The sequence below is a fragment of the Talpa occidentalis genome, unplaced genomic scaffold (assembly GCF_014898055.3).
Source record: "Talpa occidentalis isolate TD23 unplaced genomic scaffold, MPIMG_talOcc4v2.1 talOcc4.4, whole genome shotgun sequence".
NCBI lineage: Eukaryota > Metazoa > Chordata > Mammalia > Eulipotyphla > Talpidae > Talpa > Talpa occidentalis.
The window spans coordinates 167,317-185,841 of record NW_023604295.1 but is presented as its reverse complement, the minus strand read 5'-3'; the positions used below and the strand labels follow the sequence as shown (position 1 = coordinate 185,841).

The 18,525-nt window shown below is 65.2% G+C and overlaps 1 protein-coding gene across 1 annotated transcript in view; it reads left to right on the top strand.

The window, feature by feature from the left end:
* Nucleotides 1–18,525, top strand: part of LOC119257061 (pericentrin-like) — a 38,142-nt gene that overhangs the window by 10,383 nt on the left and 9,234 nt on the right. Inside the window, exons 12-28 of the mRNA XM_054700590.1 lie at nucleotides 11–452; nucleotides 2,698–2,811; nucleotides 3,798–3,949; nucleotides 4,379–4,539; nucleotides 4,675–4,913; nucleotides 7,071–7,233; nucleotides 7,402–7,593; nucleotides 7,776–8,005; nucleotides 8,288–8,404; nucleotides 8,515–8,535; nucleotides 9,077–9,283; nucleotides 10,076–10,234; nucleotides 10,389–10,535; nucleotides 12,607–13,431; nucleotides 13,976–14,149; nucleotides 16,468–17,184; nucleotides 17,850–17,949. Of these exons, the coding sequence (XP_054556565.1) occupies nucleotides 11–452; nucleotides 2,698–2,811; nucleotides 3,798–3,949; nucleotides 4,379–4,539; nucleotides 4,675–4,913; nucleotides 7,071–7,233; nucleotides 7,402–7,593; nucleotides 7,776–8,005; nucleotides 8,288–8,404; nucleotides 8,515–8,535; nucleotides 9,077–9,283; nucleotides 10,076–10,234; nucleotides 10,389–10,535; nucleotides 12,607–13,431; nucleotides 13,976–14,149; nucleotides 16,468–17,184; nucleotides 17,850–17,949 (4,160 nt within the window). The remainder of the gene's footprint in view (nucleotides 1–10; nucleotides 453–2,697; nucleotides 2,812–3,797; nucleotides 3,950–4,378; nucleotides 4,540–4,674; nucleotides 4,914–7,070; nucleotides 7,234–7,401; nucleotides 7,594–7,775; nucleotides 8,006–8,287; nucleotides 8,405–8,514; nucleotides 8,536–9,076; nucleotides 9,284–10,075; nucleotides 10,235–10,388; nucleotides 10,536–12,606; nucleotides 13,432–13,975; nucleotides 14,150–16,467; nucleotides 17,185–17,849; nucleotides 17,950–18,525) is intronic.

Sequence of the window (18,525 nt, the reverse complement as noted above, 5' to 3'; positions counted from 1 at the left end):
GTCGTCTCAGGTTTCTGGAAGAACGTAAGGAAACCACAGGGAAGTTCTCCGCAGAACAGGACGCCCGCCTGCAGGAGGCCCAGGAGAGGCACGAGGCCGAACTCCAGCGCCTGCGGGAGGAGCATCGGCAGCACATGCTGGCCCTGACCGCTGAGCTGGAGGCACGGCACCAGGCTCAGGCAGCGGAGCTGAGGGCCGCACTGGAGAGCGAGCAGCGGGCCCTGGTGGATGCCCGTGCGGCTGGCCTGCAGGCCCAGCACGTGGCGGAGGTCAGCGCCCTGCGGACGCAGCACGCGGCTGGCCTTGACACCCTGGGGTCCCGGCACCTGGGTGAGGTTCAGGACCTGGCGCTGCTGTGCATGGACCTGGAGGGGCAGACGCACGGGAGGGGCCCTGCCCTGCTGTCCGTGCTGCCCCAGGACCCGGAGAGCTCGCTGCCTACAGACCCTCAGGTGAGCCCTGCCACATGTGGCCACCTGCTTCGTTGTCTCTGCATCACTCCCTAGCCCTGCGCCGGGTCCTGCTGGCAAACGGCCCATGCTTGTGTCACCAGAGGCTCGTCACGAGCACCAAGGCCGCCACGGGCCAGCCGGGTGCCGGGGGCGGGGGTGGTGGGGGGCATGCTACGTTGCAGGGACATCGCTGTCCTGGCAGCTGACGTGCTGTCAGTGGTTGGCAGCCTTTGGGGTGGGAACTAGGAGCCCGGGCCTATATGGACAGAGGGGCAGGGTTTCTGCAGCAGCTTCTGGTAGCTCGTCTGTGCCCCCGCCCCCCACCCCTGCATGCTCATGCTCAAAGCCGCTGCTCCTCAGGCTGCACAGATGGGAGCCCCTTGCGCAGGCGCAGCCTCTGCTGTGTGGCTGGAGGCGCGGCCGGGAGGGTCTCTGGAAAGAGTACGGAGGCCCCTGTCCCTGTGAAAGTGGCGGTGGAGGGTTGTGGCCCAGCCTGGCCCGTGGCTTCCTGGGGCAGAGCTGCGGGTCCTGGGGGCGGGGTCAGGGTGCCAGTGGGGGCACTGCAGGGACCGCGTGGGGTCTGGCCCGACTAGCTGCAGATCCTCACGGCAGCCCTCAGCCTCCTGCCTCTTCTCTGTCCCGCCCCCGGTGTTTCCGCGCAAGCCTGTCACGTTCTCTCCACCGCTTCACGTTAGCCTTTTACCGGCGAGAGCGACAGCACGAAGGGGCTCTCCCCCAGTCAGTGGCCCTCTCAGTGGCTCCTGGTGACTAAGTCACCATGCAGTCCGGCCTGAAGTGTCTCAGGGTGACGCTGCAGTTCCCTCAGCACCTCAGCCCCCTCGGCGCCGACCCAGGGGCGCGGCTGTCAGGCCCTGCTGGCGAGGATACCCCAGCGGCGAGGATACCCCTCGGCCCCGCTCTGCCCCTGCCTTCTCCCTGCACCCCGGCCACGGGATGCCTCGTGGGGCGCTTCTCAGCACGCCAGGTCACTGTCCCCAAAATAGCAGGAACAAGCTGTCCCCACCCCGTGAGTGGGCTCGTCTGGGCCACAAATATCTTTGCACCTGTCTGCAGAGTCGGTGCCCTCATCGCGGCACCGAGCCTGGCCGCGGGACATCTGGGGCTCCTGGAGCGAGTGCCAGGGCAGGGCTGTGCCGGCCTCTCTCCTCTCCCGGTATGGGCCTCCTGGGCAGCTGGGCCGACTTCCCCTTCCGCTGGAAGGCGCAGGGCGTGGGGTCAGCTCGGAAGCGTTCCGGCACTGGCCGCTGTCCCCGTCCGTGCTCTATCTCTTGCCAGTGGCACTTTCTTTTCTGCAAAGGGTCAGGAAGTACATACCTGTGACATTTCCTTTAAATCTGTGTGGATTTTTAGGAATATCTGAGATGAGTCTCTGATCTCTCTGTGTGCACCAGCAGTGCCACGTAGCACACAGACATTTCCGTCTCGCTGAGGTGCAAGCAGCGTCTGCACAGAGGTCTCAGGCAGTAAGAGCCTCTGAGCCTTTCCAGTCAGGGCAGGGGGCCCTGCTCGAGGTCGCAGCCCCAGCCCTCACCTGCTCCTGGCGATTCCCAGCAGCCCGCTTGCCGTGCCCGGGGCTGCCCGTTGGGAGGGCCTGTGCTCAGTCCCAGGCTGGCAGGCCTGCCCGGGCCCCTTGAGGGGAGACCACAGACCTCCCCTGCTGAGCCGAAGGCCACCTGTGGCTCTGTCTGAGCAAAAGGCCTCGAAGTGCTTTCTGAAGTGGCTGGAGAAGCAGTGAGGTGCCACCTCCTGCCTCCCCATGGCTGCGGGCTCTGCGGGTGCTGCTTGGCCGTTGGTCTTTCCCCGCTGGGGCCAGGCAGCGGGCGCTGTCCACCCTCTCGTGAGCAGGTGGTAGTGTGGCGAAGGGCGGCGTGGCGAGGGGTGGAGGGGCGAGGGCGGCGTGGCGACGGTGGCCGCTGGCTGGTGCATGGGTCAGGCCCCCAGGCGTGTGCTCCCCGCTCAGGCCCCCGCCCCTTGTCTGGAGGCGGCTGCCGTGGCAGTTTCTCTGGGCAGTGGAGTTGTGGCTAGAGCTGGAGCGGGACCGAGCAGACATGCGCCTCACAGGGCCGGAGGCGCTCAGCCAGCCAGGGCTTTGGCCCCTGAGGGGCCGCTCTGCTCTTGGGGTGGCCGTGGGGAGCAGCCCTGCCTTCCCGAGGCAGCCGCTAAGCGCACGGCAGCAGGTCCAAGTTGCTTTAGGACTTTCTTGGTAAAACGTTCTTCTGCACAGGGAGCATTTGAAAGTGGAAGAGGGCCAGCGCGACCTGAGCGAGAGGGGCCTGGCAGCCCCGAGGGAAAAAAGGCTCTGTCCCTGCAGCCCCGGGAGGACGGCCGCGTCCAGCAGGTGTGTGTGGTGCCCGCCCTCGCAGCCCTGCTGCTTCTCCCCGCCATCCCACCCCGTCCCTCGCTACTCTCCCCACGCTTGTCCTTTTCTGTTGCTGACGGGGGTCGCTGTGGTTGGGCCAGGCTAACACTGTGGACGCCCTTTTAGGGGCTCCTTGGCCATTTGTCTGTCTCTGGAGAATGTCTGCCGATGCCTGGGCGGCTGGCGTCTGGGCGGCATGTTCCTCCTGTCACTTCTGTGCGTGCCGCCTCATCACACCGTCTGCACAGGGCCCCCGTCTCGGGGCGCAGACCCGTTCTCAGCCGGTGTCCAGGCAGCTATCTGGCAGTCTCAGCTGCCGCCGGGAGTGCTCCCACCGCGGGGCCCCCTGTGCTGGGCCGGGAGGGCCTGAAGGGGCCTTTCCAGGTGTCTCCTGACCGGCTCCTCCCAGCACCGGGCGCCCCCAACTTCATGGAGCCCTGAGGGTCACTCGGCGCACAGGCCGCCCATCACACCAGGGCTCGTCCGGGGTGGCTTGGCTGGGAGGAAGGCAGAGGGGGACGCGGCGCGAGGCGGGCGAGGGCGTGGGGCCCCTGCCGGGCTGGCCCCACCAAGGGGCCACTTGCATCTGTCGGTGCTTTTGTCATTTCCTGCTTTAAAGCAGCGTTTTCTTACGGAAACTCGTCTTCTGCGTTTCTTCTAACTTGCATTTTGTTTTTTAACCTTTTGATGAACGGAAGCCCCTGCTGACGCATCAGCTCTGCAGAGCCGCGGAGCCGTCGCCTCTGTTTCCCCCACGGCCCCACCTGTGCTGTTCTCCGCGGTCTTGTGCGGCCCCATGGGAGGAGGCTGTGGCTGGGCGCCGGGCCCTTGGGTCCCAGCTGGGCCTTGCCCGCTGGCGACCTCCCTGAGCCCCATCTCAGCTTTGACCAGGCATGGGCGGAGACCAGCAGCCTCAGAGGCTCGTCTCTGTCCGAGTCGTCATAACTGCAGTTTCTCCTCGACAGCTGGAAGACCAGGTGTGCGCCCTGCGCCGGGAGGCGGAGGCTGGCCGCTCGGAGCTGGAGACGCTGCAGCGCCGGCGCGACCGGGAGAACCAGGAGGGCGCGCGGCTCCTGGCCCTGCTGCAGGCTGACCTGGGCCTGGCTCACGGCGAGAGGTTGGTGTCTTGCCCGGGCTGGGCCAGCCTCCCTGGGGTGCTGGCTGCAGGGCCTCTGGGTCTGACTGAGGGCCCCTCACTCTCCCACTGCGGAGACGCTGCCTGCCCCTTCCAGTCTCTGCCTGCCCCACCCGTCCTGCCCCGGCCCTCCCCGCCTTCTGCAGACCGAGCCCTGGGGAAGCCCCTTCTGGAAGCACTTTCCTGGGGCCACACTGACCCCGTTGTGTGAGGGGCAGGTGCCGCTCAGCGGCCTGTGTCCACATCAGGATGGCCTCGCGCTCGGCTGCCCGGGCGTCTGCACGTGCAGCTTGGGGGCCCCTTTCTCGGGCGGGTGCTGCCATCATGGGACGCGGTGCAAAGCTCTCTTTGCCTGCGGCCTGAGCTCTGGCCCAGTGGCGTCCGCCACACCTGCCGCCCCCGCCCTTCCAGGAGAGCCCTCCGCGAGGCCCTGAGGAGGCTGCTTGGCTTGTTTGGGGAGACGGTGAAGGCCGCGGCAGCCCTGAAGACGCGCATTGGCGAGCGCGTGGGTCTCTGCCTGGATGCCGAGAGCCCACCTGGAGTGCGGCCAGGGGACGAGGGCCCATGTGCAGGTGAGGGCTCTGCTGCGCTGAGGCCGGGCCAGCTCGGTCGCGGGTGCTGTGGGAGGCCCTGACCAGGCGGGTGCTTCGTGGCCTGGGGGGTGGCTGCTTCCCTGGCACAGTCTTCTATGCTGGCTCCCTTCACAGGCCCAGGGCCGGATGAGACATGGCCGGGCTTGGAGGCCACCTTGCTGGAGCTGGACAAGACACTGCCCGAGTGCACGGAGGTGTCTTCGGAGGCTGAGATGAGCAGCCACATCCGCGACAGCTTCCTCCTGAGCCCAGAGAGCACCCAGGGATATGAACAGCCCATCAGGGGGCTCTACCGGAGCTTGGGCCTGGCGGTGGACGGCCTCCTGGAGATGGCCCTGGGCTCCACCAGGCAGGTGAGACACCTGGGTAGTCCCGACCCTGTTAGTCGGATTCTGGGGCCGCTGTGGGCTCTGGGGTGCACCGGCCGCCTCCCCCCCGGTCACTGCTCAGCGCCACGGTCCTCCTGAGGAGGCGTCTTCCGAGCGTAATCTTGCGGCCACTGCTTGCTGTAGGTGAGAAGGAACCCAGGCGCGGCTGGGAGCAGACGGGGCCGCCCGGGCGAGCCTGTGTTCAGGGGCCATCAGTGGAAAAGTGAATCACTCTGCTAATATCTAGAGAATGTTCTGGACACTCAGAAAGATGAGAGGGCAGTGTCTGAGGGCAGGGGTCCTCTCTCTGCGAGGATGTGGACCGTGGCATCCCCTCTGCAGGGCAGCACCAGCGTGGGCTGGCTTGGCCTCTGGCCCAGCCACCTTGGCCCCGTGCCCGCCTTTCTCCCTGCTCAGCCGGGCAGATGCACGGGACCTGCAGTTTATGCTTTATCCCTTCCCCCAAGTGTGACTAGTGGGGGCTTTGAGGGCCTCTGGGGGCGCAGACTAGGCGACATCCAGGCCTGCGGGGGTCCACCAGCCTCTGGTGTTGACCGTCCCCCGGAGGCAGGGCCATGGGCACAGCAGAGGGTCCTGACTGGGTTGAGCTCTGAAGTTGGGGGAGGCCAGGGGGTGGGGGCAGCTGGTGGGCTGGTGCTAGGTGGGTGGCTGAGGGAGAGGCGGCCTCAGGCTGCTTTCTGGGCCACCAAGGGCTTCTTTCTAGGCTGTTGATAAGGGCAGCAAAGACATGCCCAAATAGCTGACCGCTCGCCGTCTGATTCCTCACCCACGCGCACAATGGCAAGAGCACTCCGCCTCGGGGAACAGCAAGGGCATCTGTTTAACGAACCAGGGGAAACAGAGTCACCGAGGGCAACAATGGCCGTTTCCTCCCCCAAAGCCGTGTCCCGTGTTTAAAGTCCTAAACACAAACGCTCCCAAGAGGCGTCTTCCCGGCACCGAGACCTGGAGCCCGTGGCGGCCAGACCACCGGCCGGGTCCACCTCACGAGACAGCAGAGACGCCCCAGGAGACACTCCCAGACTGCCGGGGCGCCCCTGCACAGCTGCAGGCCAGCGATACTCAGCAGCTGCAGCGGCCCCGCCCCTGGCCGCCGCCATCCCCTGCAGCCGTGACAGCCCCAGAACTCGGGACAGTTTTGGTCACTCGGCCACCTGCAAAGCTCCAAACTTTTCCTCTCTGAGGTTGGCTGCCCGAGGCCTCTCCACGTCCTTCAGAGCCTGCACCAACCTCCAGGAGATAGGTGTGGGTGGGGGCAGGACTGGTCGACCCTGGAATCGCTGAAATCCCGAATGCTAAATCCCGAACTCCGAGTGCTGCGGGTGCTCCTGCGGGCCATTGTAGCTCTCATCACAGTCTCTCCCCACCACACTGTGTCGCACTTCCCCTGGGCTCTGTCCTCACCAGCACCCCTTCAGGGGGGCGCCACCTGTAACAGTCTTTGGCTTCAGCCCCAGTGACACTGTGACCTACAGAGGGGGCCGAGGGGACACGGGGAAGAGGGTGTAGGTGTCTGACTCCAAGGTAGATCCTGGAGACGGACTGGGGCCTGAGAGGGACACAGGTCGGCCCTGGGAGCAGGCTCCTGCTGGCGGGGCCCTTCATCCTCCCCACAGGCACCCAGCCAGGGCTCCCATGTGGGTGCGTGGGTTTTTTTTTTTTTCTTTTTCTTTTTTTTTAGATTTTATTTATTTATTTATTTATACAAGCACTGGGCACAGTCAGAAGCGCGGGAGGGTGAGAGAATTCACCAGAGCCAGAGCGGGGAGCAGAGCAGGCAGAAGGACCGAAGGACACTGCTGAGGGGAGCAGCAGGCGGCAGGAGAGGTCTGCGCGCCATGTGGGACCCTCCTCCGGTGGCCGGGGAGCAGCCGGGGATCGAACTGGCGCTGCAGAGGCCGCGGGCAGCTTCACAACCCAGCGCTCAACCGCTGCGCCCCCGGGGAGGTCCTATTTTGATGGGTGGGCTGGTTCAGCCACTTGGGCCTAGCAGATTTTGAACAGGGCTCACTCCCTGGCACGTCCGAGGCCTGGCATCCTTCTGCACGTGGGTCTCACAGGATTAACATGAGTTTTGAGGATTTGGGGTGCATAGTTCAGCTTTCGAATGTGTCTTAACAGCTAGAGGAGGCGCGTCAGATCCACTCTCAGCTCGAGAAGGCATTCAGCTGCAAGAACGAGGAGACGGCCCAGGTGGTGAGGCAGCACCGGGAGCTGCTCGAGCGTCTGGATGCCGAGGCGACCAATAGGACACGGCTGGCCCTGGAGCTGCACAAGGCGGAGGGTGAGGGCCTGCAGGCACCGGGGCCGCCCCACACCCTGGCTTGGCCCTCCCAGTGGCCTCGGGTGCCAGGAGCCAGGCTTGGGGGGGCTCGGACCCCTCCCTGGCCGCAGTGTCCGCCTATTGTCGGGACTGCCCGTGGGTCCTGGCAGCCTGTCTCCTACCTCGCAGGCGTCATCGAGGGCTTTAGGGAGGAGCAGTGCAGCCTGCAGGCAGCGCTGGGCCGCAAGGAGGCCTCAGAGCAGGGACTGGTCCTGGAGCTGGAGCGCCTGAGACAGCAGCTGCAGCGGGCGGCGCAGCAGCAGGCCGAGCTGCAGGATCAGAAGGCCGTCCTGTGCAGCCAGAAGCAGGAGACAGAAGCCAGTGAGGATTGGGCGGAGCTGGGTGCCTGGGGGATGGGGGGTGGCGGCAGCAAGCATTTCCCAAGGGGTTGGTCCCAGTCTGTGGCCCTACGGGACCTGCTGTGTGTCCACACCCAAGCCCGGGGGTGCCCTCCTGCCTGCCCTGTACCCCAGGGGTACCCTCCTGTCTCTCCTCTGCCCCAGCTCTGCAGAGGGAGGTGCAGCGTCTGACCCGGGAGCAGGCCGAGACCAGGCAGCAGGCCGAGAAGGACCGCTTGGCTCTGCGGTCCCAGATGCAGGTCCTGGAGTCTGAGCTGGAGGAACAGCTGGCCCGGCAGCAGGCCTGCGCCCGGGAGGCTGAGGAGCTGCCTGGCCTGCGGCAGCAGCTGCAATCCCTGGACAAGCACCTGCGCAACCAGCGGCAGTTCATGGATGTAAGCCCTGCGTCCCAACACGCTCTGTGGTCAGTGTGGCCACCTTCCTGGCTGTCACACCGTCCTGCAGCATGACCTTGAGGGTGGCCTGCACTCGGGAACGTCCAGTGTTGGCCCCAGCCAGGACATCCTGCCTGTGCAGTACGGGGCTCCCTGTAGGCCGGTGCCCTTGTGAGTGGCCATCGCTGCCCCTGCCCCAGCTCTGCTCTGTGCTTTCCCCTGCTGCAGCCCCGCCTTGGGGGGCTTACGGGGCCACTGAGGCCGGCTACTGGGTCCCCGCAGGAGCAGGCCGCAGAGCGGGAGCACGAGCGGGAAGAGTTCCAGCAGGAGATCCGGAGGCTGGAGGAGCAGCTCCGCCTGGCGGCCCGGCCACCGCCCAGTGGGGCCCAGGACAGTGAGGTGAGTGGGCCCCTGGCATAAGGGGAGGGGGGTGGGGGTGGGCCTGGCCCAGCCCGTCCCACAGCCCTGTTCATCTCCTCACACGTTTTGCTTTCATGTTTGCGGGACAGTGGCCTCAGAGGGACAAGGAGGTAGGTCCCGGCCTGCCCTGCACACTCGTGGGGTGCGTGCCTGCATGGGGTGCTCACCTGTCTCAGGTGTTGCTGGAGCGCATTTGCATGTTCTTTTATAAATGCGACTTGTGTTGAATAGCGGTGGTTCTAATGGCCTGGCCTCCCTGCTGGGTCCTGGGGGTGCTGCCCGCAGAGGCACAGGCCAGCATGGGCGGGGTGGGGAGGCAGGGGCGTGGTGTGGGGGTGTGGCGTGGGGCATGGCCTGGGGGATGGGGTCGTGGCACAGGGCGTGGCATGGAGGGGGAGTGTGGTGCAAGGGCCAGGGGTGGGGCTCACCCGCTGGAAGCCCCTGGAGTCGGTCCTCTTTGTGGCCCAGCGACGTTGTGTTCCTTAGCCGGTTTATCTCCCCAAAAGCTCCGTCTGTGTTATTGTGTCTTTCTCCTGGGAGCACCCTGCTGGCCTCAGTGCTGCTCCCAGGCGGGAGAGTGGGCCTGACCCTGGGGCGAAGGGCTCCCACCTGTACGGGAGGCTTTTCACTTCTCACGTTTTGTTGTTTTAGGTTGAATCATTACAAGAAAAATTGAGAGAAAAGTCAGATGGGCTTAATGAATTGGCAATACAGAAAGAGTTGGTGGAGAGGCGGGTGTCAGCCCAGGAGGAGGAGATCAGACGCCTGGAGGAGGCCGACGCCTGCAGCAGGCGGGCCCTGGCCGGGCTCCAGGAGGAGCTGGAGGCACAGCGGAGGGCCCTGCGGGCACTGCAGCAGGTCAGTGCTGCCTCTGCTCTCAGGCGGGGGCCCGGCTCAGCCTCCGCTGCCTGATGTAGGGCCCTTCCCAGGTGGAGGTACCCCGGGTTCCACTTCAGGGGGGCCCCACCTTGGGCTGGGCAGATGGGCTCATTGAGCTGGGGGGCCTCTCCAGCCCCCACTGCACCCCTGGCACCCGGCCCTTCGGGTCACGGCTCGTCGCGTGGTGAGGAGGTGCAGGTCACCCCTCTGGCGGTCACCTCGGGCTGGTCCTCTCTCCTGAGGTCAGCTGCCTGGGCATCCCAGCCAGCCCTCGGCCTGCTCCAAGCGCCGCTCAGATTGGGGCCACCTCTCCCGCCACCCACCTCAGCATAGTTTCTGACCCCCACTGGGCTCTGGGTGCAGGACATGCCCTTTCTCCACGCGGTCGGCCTGTGCTGTATCTCTGTGGTGCCCAAGCAAGAGGCTGCGGGCATCTGGCCATCCATGTCCCAGTGGGCCTTTGTGTTTATTATGCAGATATTTTGTCAGCTACTGCCCTGGTCTTTGGCAAATTCTTTCCAATTTTTAAAAATTGCTGGCGACCTGGAGACGGTTTGTGCACCTGGCTGCAGGGTTGCGCTGGCTGCTTCCTGGACAGGTCCTGGGCACACGGACTGGCTCGGGCATTGTCCCGGCAGCCCTGACCAGCGGGGGCTGGCGCCGAGGGTGTGTGCGCGCACGGGAGCCCCAGTGTCGCTGCCCTTTAACGAGCCTTAGCTCCGACCCGGGTCCCGACGTGCCGCCCAGAACCTCCCCTTTCACCCGTGACAGGAGAAGGAGGCGCTGCAGGACCAGCCCGGGAGCCGCCTGCTTCTGCTGTCCGCCTCGCAGCCCCCGCCAAATGAGAGCAGGCGTCCAGGCTACTGTCCCAAGGACCCGGAGGGCCAGCTGGAGGCCATGCGGCGGGCACTTCTGCAGCGTGAGAGCGAGGTATGTGTGGCGGCGCCGTAGGCCGCTCGGGCTCTGTGGGGCTGGGGTGGGAACGGCTGCCACACGCTCTACTGTCTTTAGAAGCAATTTCAGCAGCAATTAAGTGGGTCAGAAGTTTGGTCATTTTTTGTACTTTGTTTTCTTTTAATGAAAGATCTTGGACTTGAAAGAACAACTAGAAAACGCCCAAGGCGACCTGGTGAGGAGGAGCGAGGAAGTCGTCCGTCAGGGCGCACAGCTGGATGGGCACAGCCCCGCCGCCTACCCCGGGGAGCCATGCGCAGAGCCAGGACCCCTGCAGGTGAGCGAGCACACTGGCCTGGCGTCTGCCCAGACCCGCCAGCCTCCCGAGGGCCCCTGGGAGCAGAGTCCCAGGCGAGGGGTCTCCAGCGAGAGGCTGAAGGGGGGAAGTGACCCTCGGCAGGGCAGGTGAGCCTCTGGGGAACCCCAGGGCCCCTGTTCTAGGTGAGGGGCTCACCTGACCCCCATCACGCCCCCAGCCAGACAGGGCAAGGCCTGCTTCTCGGTTCTCTGTGTCTGCGTGATTGTGTTTCTGAAGCTGGAGGGGAGAAGAGCTGTGGGCAATGGACATGGCCGGGGGTGCTGTGAAGCGGCTGCCCGTGTGTGCTGCACCCACTGCTGCAGTCCCCGAGGGGCCGGCTGAGCCCCAGGGGCCCCCGAGGGGCCGGCTGACCCTCACCCACTGCATCTGTGCGGTGCAGGCCACCGGGGTCCTGGGGGCTCCTCCTCAGTGGGGTGGCGAGAGGCCGCCGCCAGCACGGGTCACGTGCTGGGGGTCTGAAGCAGGTGCCTGAGTGGAGCTGCCCAGCTGGGCTGCCCCCGCTGAGGCGATCCCTGTCACCACCCTGCAGGCATCTCTGCGCAAGCGAGAGGAGGTGCTGCGGAGTGTGGGCCAGCGGCTGGCCCGGCCCCGGGGTGGGTCTGCGGCCGAGGTGAGCGCCTGGCCCGGCCGCCCAGGCCTGTGTCGCTTTGTCCCATGTGCTCGGCGGTTGGGAGCATGCGCCAGCCCCGGGTGACAGGGTCTGCGTCCCTGACACGCCGATGACGGTCGTCACTAAGCTTGGAGCAGCATGTGGGGGTTGTTCTCCAGCTTTACTGCGGCTTCTCCCACCCAGGTTTGCAGTGGCGGTTACTGGCGCACGAGTGACATGCTGGTGGCTTATGTGTCTGGCAAAGTAAACATCCTTTTGTGTCACCTTGAGGGGAGCCGTTAGGACCAGGGACCGGCTTCAGAGTTGCCGCTCGTCTGCAGTGCTCTGGCGCCGGCCGCAGTGGTGACGTGTGCTGCACATTGCCAGCCTCAAAGCAGTAAATGTAATTGGGCCGTCAAAGATACGCATTCTGTTAAAGACGAAATATATGTATTTTAAAGGTTTATTTATTTACTCATATAAGAGCTGGGGCACAGGCCAGAGATATGGGGCGTGAGAGGACTCACCAGAGACAGAGTGGGGAGCAGAGCAGGTGGATTTACTGAGATCCACTGCTGAGGTGAGTCAGGAGAGGTCTGCTGCGCCCTGTGGGTAGCTCCCTGGCTGGGTATGGACTCAGGGTACAGTGGCTGGTGACAGCTGCACGGTGCTGAGACTAGCCCCCGCGCCCCCAGGGAGGCCCCTCAGATGCTTGCTTTTGAGATATTTGTTCCAGACTAGGCAGATCTGTGCGCTCTTTGTTTTCTGTGACCCCACTTTCAATTTCTGGTAAAGGTGTGTAGAGGTTTGATAGAGGTTTTTTTTTTAACATTTATTTATTTGTTTGTACAATCACTGGGTACAGTCAGAAGCGCGGGAGGGTGAGGGAATTCACCAGAGCCAGAGCGGGGAGCAGAGCAGGCAGAAGGACCGAAGGACACTGCTGAGGGGAGCAGCGGGCGGCAGGAGAGGTCTGCGCGCCACGTGGGACCCTCGCCGGCGGCCGGGGATCGAACTGGCGCTGCAGAGGCTGCGGGCAGCTCCGCAACCCAGCGCTCAGCCGCGGCGCCACCGGGTAGGCCCCTGGTTTGGTAGAGGTTCTCTTCGTGTCACACAGCAAGTGAACAAAACCAGACCCTGCTTGTCAGGCCAGTAGCTCTGTGCTCAGGCCCCGGCATGCGGCACCTGTGGAGCGCGCCGTCCTCGCCCCCCTTTCTCCCACCACTGCCTCACTGCTCGCCTGGCCCCCGAAGCAGATGGCGACTTCGACTCTCTCCTTGCTAGTGTTTGTTTTCTTAGTAAATCTCGAGATTAGGTAAGTTAGTCATCTAATGTTCTCTCTTGCAACATGGTTTTAGAAGAAAGAGTTCAAGCTGACTGTGAGTTGAAAGAAATCCTCACGCTGATACACTAGCTAGTCTTTAAACTTGCGTCTTTCAGGCAAAGCGCTGCAGGAGCTCTGAGATGGAGGAGCTGAAGTCCGTTATCGAGAGCTTGCAGGAGAACCAGGCGCGCCTGCAGAGGGACAAGGCCAAGGAGGTCGAGCAGCTCCACGAGGTCATTGAGAGGCTGCAGTGGGAGCTGTCCCTGGGGGCACCTGTGGCACGTGAGGCCAGCGGCGGCTGCCCCGAGAGCTTGCAGCGGGAGCTGGACAGCGAGCTCCAGGCAGCGCTGGCCGCCAAGGAGGCCCTGGGCCAGCTGTTGGCCGAGCGGGAGCGTGGACACAGCCAGGCCCTGGAGGCCCTGCAGCAGCGCCTGCGGGAGGCGGAGGAGGTGGCAGCGCAGCGGCTGGCCGAGCTGGAGCAGAGCACCGCGCTCAGGGAGGCTGAGGTCCAGGGCCTGGCCACCCAGGTCCGAGAGTTCGAAGCTACCCTCAGAGCAAAGGAGGTGACGATCGCAGAGAGAGACTCAGAAATCGCCGCTCTGAGCAGACGGAAGTCGGCCCACTTGGGGCAGCTGGAGGCCATCTCCTCGGCCGTCGGCCGCCTCCGCCTGGCGCTGGAGCAGCCCCCCGCCGCCGGGGAGGAGGCCCCCGAGCTACAGCGGCTGCGGGCCCAGTGTGCTTGCCTCGGCCGCCAGCTGCAGAGGCTGAGCCAGCGCATCCTGACATGCCAGCAAGAGCCGGGCAAGCCGCCGGCACCCCAGGCTGGGGCCCACCCTGGCATGGAGGGCAGCACGCAGGGCTGGGGCCCTAGGGCTGAGGAGGAGCTGGAGCCAGAGATGGGCTGGGCCCCCCCCAAGACGCCTCCAGGGGGCGACCTCCAGGTAGGCCTGCCCCTGCACCACAGGCTGCCCGGGCGGGGCGGGCGGGCGCTGCTGCGTGTGGTGGAGGCGGCTGCACTTCGGGTTGGGGCCGCGCCGCCCTGTGCCGTCCGCAGCTGCCGTGGAAGTTGGGTCTTCCCAAGCACTTCTTGAAAATGACGGGGGACCCCACAGCCTGGGGTCCTGGCGGCGGCTTTCTTGGTGCCCCGGGACCCAGACGTCCCTGGTGGCTCTCCTGTGGAAAGTGCTCTGGCTCCGCTCATTGTGGACATTGGCTGGTTTGCTCTGGAGCAGAGACTTGGGCATCTGCTGCTGCCCTGGGGCCGGGGGGCTCCAGGCGGGGGGGCTTGGGCGGGGGGTCTCAGGGCCAGGTGTCTGAGACGGGTGGGGGGGCTCCGGGGCCTGGGGGCTCCGGGTGGGGGGCCGGGCTGTGTTGTGTGGGCCTATCCCTGAGGTCCGGGCACCTGTCACCCTCTGCAGAGAGTGCGGGATGGGGGCTCGGCCCGGGCGTGTCCCCATGAACATGGTCGCTCTCTGCTTGTTGCAGGGCCCGGCGAGGGGTGGTCCGTGGCTGGCCAGCGCCCCGGGGCTGCCCAGCGATGCCAGTCTCGGCGCGCAGGACAGCGTCATGTCAGTGCTCGGCGTCTGCGAGCGGCAGCTGGAGGCTGAGCTGCTGCTGCTGAAGAGCCAGATGCTGGCGGGAGCCGAGGGCCGCACCCAGGTACCCGGGTCCCCGCGTCCGCACAGCTCCAGCTTGTCCCGCGGGCCTCTCACCGGCGCGTCTGGAGGCACAGGGCCCTGCTGTGGTGGCTGCCGTCCCTGGGTCTAGCGTGTGGGGCCGAGGGGCCGCGAGGCCGCTACCGGTTCTCCTTGAAGGGTCCACGTGGGACCTCGGCTCTCCCCCGTGTGTTCACTCGCAGCGAAGGGGCCATCCCAGTGCAGCCCCAAGCCCCTGGGTATGGCCCCACACTACCTGGGTCTGGAGCCCCGGGCGTGGGTTCTCTCGTTCCTGGGACCCGGCTGATGTGGCCGTGGCCCCGGCTTCCTGGGGATGGCCTGTGCCAGGCCGCCGGCTCCACCCCCGCACACGCTATGCTGCCCTCTGCTCCGCGGCTTGAGCGCTTCTCGCATGCTGAGGGTTGGCACGGGTCCCCGTGTGGCCAGCGTCATGGCGAGGCTGGTGCCGTGCCCTGCGGCCTTCTGTGCGGGCTGTCCCTGTGCCTGGGTGCAGGCCCTGCCACGCCAGTGCTGCTGAGGCCCTGGTGCCTGGCCTCGTCGGGGAGGCCGCACCCCCTTGGGCTTTTTTCCTCAGTGCTTAACAGCACGCTGTGGAAGCAGAGTGTTTTTGGGAAACTTCAGGTTGCTGACTTCCTCCCGTGCCCGGTGATCTTTCTGGGGTTCACTTTGCCTGGCAGGGGTCCGGTGACCTGGTGCTCTTGGGCGCCTCCCCACCCTGCTCCCTCCTGCTGGCTGGGTCTGTGCCCTGGGGTGACGTGAGAGCAGTTGGTGCTTCCCTGAGCTGCTCCGTGGCTGTTTTCCTCCGGTCTCGTGTGGCTGGTTCTGCTGCCCCCATGCCAGCACAGTCTGGTGGGGCTGTGCCGGGTCAGCTTCCGTGACATCAGCACTCTGTTCCCACCCTCGGTTCTGACGTCACAGTCGCTTCTGTGCGCCATGTGCCCCAGGCCGCACTGGCGGTCTCCAGTAGATCCCTCAGCCGTGCGGGAGCCACCGCTGGAGCCACGGGCCCAGCAGAGCCCACGCGCCGCTCTCCTGAGTCGCGATGAGGCCACAGCGCGGGGCACAGGCTCTTGTCACAATAACTCTGGCGTCATCGCTGCCGGCGCTGCCTCTGCCACGGCCTCACTGCCCCCCCTGGGCCACGCTGGTGTCCTGCTCCTCGCCTGGCGGCCCCCGCACAGGCCACTCCAGGGACCCCTCCAGGCTGGCCTCGCCTGGCACCGCCGCTCCTCCCCCGGGCCCACGGGCCATGCCGCTGGGTGCTGGGAATCCGGGTCGGATTCTCCTTTGTGCGCCGTGAGCGCACCAGCCCCCGGCGTTCTGGGGAGAGTCTACCGGTCAGAGGCTCCTTGCGTGAGGCCAGTCGCCACTGTCCCGCTGCGCTCGAGGGGCGCGTCCTCCAGCGGGCCGCTGTGTGCGGGGCTGTGCCCCTGGCTACGTGCGGGAGGACTCTCCACGGCCTCTGGCTTCCCTCCCCCACCCCGGCGCCCACCAGACTTGCTCGCTTCACCGAGACGCCGTCGTCCCCTTGTTCTGTCCCCAGGGCCACCAGGCCTTTCGTTTGCCGCCTCAAACCTGCCTTTGTCCCCCAGCAAGTTCCTGCTTCAGCCGGCGGCCTCTCGGCCCCGGGCTCCTCCTGACTGGCCTGGCGGGGTCCCTGGTGTGTGCCACCGCACCCCCTGCAGCGTCCGCCACCCCCCCCCCCCCCCAGCTTGCTCCGCGTCTTCCTTTATGTTCTCTGAGCCAGTGCCTGTTTCGCAGTCCGCCTGGTGTGTCTGCCATCACGTCCCGCCGGGAGCTGCTTTTGATTTATTTTTTTTCCTCAAATGAGCCACTTTCCTTTTTCCTTTGATGTTGCTGTTGGTCAGCACAGAGCAGTCAGTCCACTCTGCCTGTGGGCGACCTGGCCGGTTGGAGGACGTGGTGCTTGCCTTCGAGGCTTCCTCCTACCGGCTGCACCTGCCGCAGGGCAGCTGGGAGGGGGCGCAGCTGCTGGGCTGAGTGCTGGATGGGCCCGCATTACCGCTTGCCCTTGAGGTCACGCCCTGGGGGCTGTAGCCTTCATTGGCATGGGGCCCAAGACCATCAGACCCGCCCGGGCCCCGGACTCCTGCCTTTTGCTGCTCCTCTCACCATAGGCGTCAGGCCTCGGTTATGTCTCTTGTGCAACGAAGAAAACCCAAACTTGAAATCTTCATACTGAGGGACTAGTGTGTCGTGGTGCTCGGGACTGGCTGTAAGGCCCAGGCAGAGCGACGTGACCGGCCAACCCCGCCTGACCAACGTCTTGTTTTCCTGCAGGCCCAGGAGGAGCTGCCCGGAGACCACCGGCCGCAGGCAGTGGGTCTAATCACCCAGGTGGACCAGCTTCAGGAGAGACTGAGCCGTCTGGTCTGCTCCATGAACCGCCAGGACTTCCAAGCCGAGGACCCAGCGTTCCAGCAGCCCTTGGCGTTGTCACACGTGTCAGAAAATAGCAGCTCAAGCGGTGGCTCTGGGAGCCCTGAGGAGGCAGAGGACTCGCCTCCCGCGGACGCACTGACTGTTGAGAAGACTGCATGGAGGCTCGGTGGTGTCCCTGGAGATCAGGGCCCAGGGGCACAGGGCGCGTGGCCAAGTGTCCCCGGGGCGGAGGGGTCGGCCTGGTGGGGCGAGCCGCTGCCCCCACTTGCCCCCTGGCACGGCAGCCCCCAGGGCTCTCCCCCCCAGGCCCATGCCTGGGGGGCTGAACCCTTGCAGAACGGGGCACGGGCGATGGACCGGTCCTCCTGGGGCTCCCCCGAGCTCGTCAGGAAGGACTCGACCCTGGAGCCCCCGCCCAGCCTGCCCCTTACGCCCTGCTCGGGCGCCCCGAGCCCACGTAGCCTGGACACCCCGCTGCGGGCTGGGGCGGGCACCTCGTTGCTCCAGGCTGACCAGTCAGGGCTGCTCTGGGACCCAGGGGTGCTGGCGGTGGAGAAGGCCCCATGGTGGGCCGAGTCCTGGTCAGCCGCGGACAGGCTGCAGCGCACGTGTGTGGTAGGTGGTCCCGGTGCCGGGGGGGCTCAGCTGTGGGTGCCCACCTTCCTCTGGGGACGTGACTGGGGGCCCAGGTCACAGCTGCGGCCACATGGCACAGCCCTGACATGGTGGCCGGGTGGGGCGGTCGGCCTCTCAGCCCCAGCCGTGTCTGCGGTGGTGCCGCACTGGGCACTCCGGCCTACCACGGGGTGAGGCGCTCCCAGGCCTGTGCCCTCTTGCCGGCCCTGGTGGACCCGTCTCCCGCTGCCCCACAGAGCTCTTTGGGCTACTTTTGTCGCATCTCACACGAGCAGGTGCCACGTGTCACGCTAACTAGTGTCAAGGATACGTCAGTCCCTGATTTTTGAATTAGATGGTTTTTCTGACGTAGCTCGAGGTCATGTATCTCGGGTGAGATGAATAAACGAGGGGATGTGTGTTATTTGAAGTCTTCACGCCCCGTTTGAAGTGGCACCAAAAACTAAATCTGCAATACTTGTTGCTCTCAATGCGTTCTGAAAACCAGCAGGTGCACCAAAGGGGTTTGAGGCGCTTTTGGATACTTTGTGTTCTCTGTGGGAACATGGTCAGCTCAGGCCCAGACACCTTCCATCTGGCCAGCTCAGCCCACGACGTGCTGCGTTGTTAGCACTCGGACATTTAAAATCCGCCTATTTGAACAGGAGAAAGATGTCGAAGATTTTATAACATCTCTCGATTCTCAAGAAAAGTCAGCATCACCTGCTCCTGGGGTAGAAGGAAAGAGCAGTGGAAGTGAAAAAAGTGAGTTGACCACCTCTGCGGGACGTCGTCCCTGCTCGGCGCAGGCCAGCACGCAGCTGCCCCTCTTGCGGGCGCAGGCTGGCGCTGGCGGCTCTGCCTGTCTCTGTCTCCGGGTGTGTGTTCAGGCCATTTGCAGACCTGATGTCATTTTGCTTCTGGAAACTTGTTTTTGTGTCCTGACGTCCAGCATGTCCACACTGGCCACCCGGGCCTTCTTCAGGCCTCCAGCGGCTTATCCATGAGGCCCTGTGCACCCTGTGCCCCGTTTCCAGAGACTGCGCGAGAGAAGGCACGTGGAGGCCTTTCTGGGGAGGCCTCAGGGGTCTCCCTGCTGCCACCGATGGTGCGACCCAGCGCGGGCTGGGGGTGTTTCCTCAAGACCTTGGAGCCTTCTGTGGCCAGCGTGTGTGGGACTCCTGGGCTAGAACTCTTACTTCCCGCTTTTTGTTACCGTGTTTATGGGGATTTATGAGGATTGTTGGGATTGAGTGTCTCAGGCCCTGTACCATGTTCTCTCTGCTTGCCCCTGGCTCTGAGCTGCCTGCGCTCGGGGCTGCCCCCCTGCTGCTCCCCTGG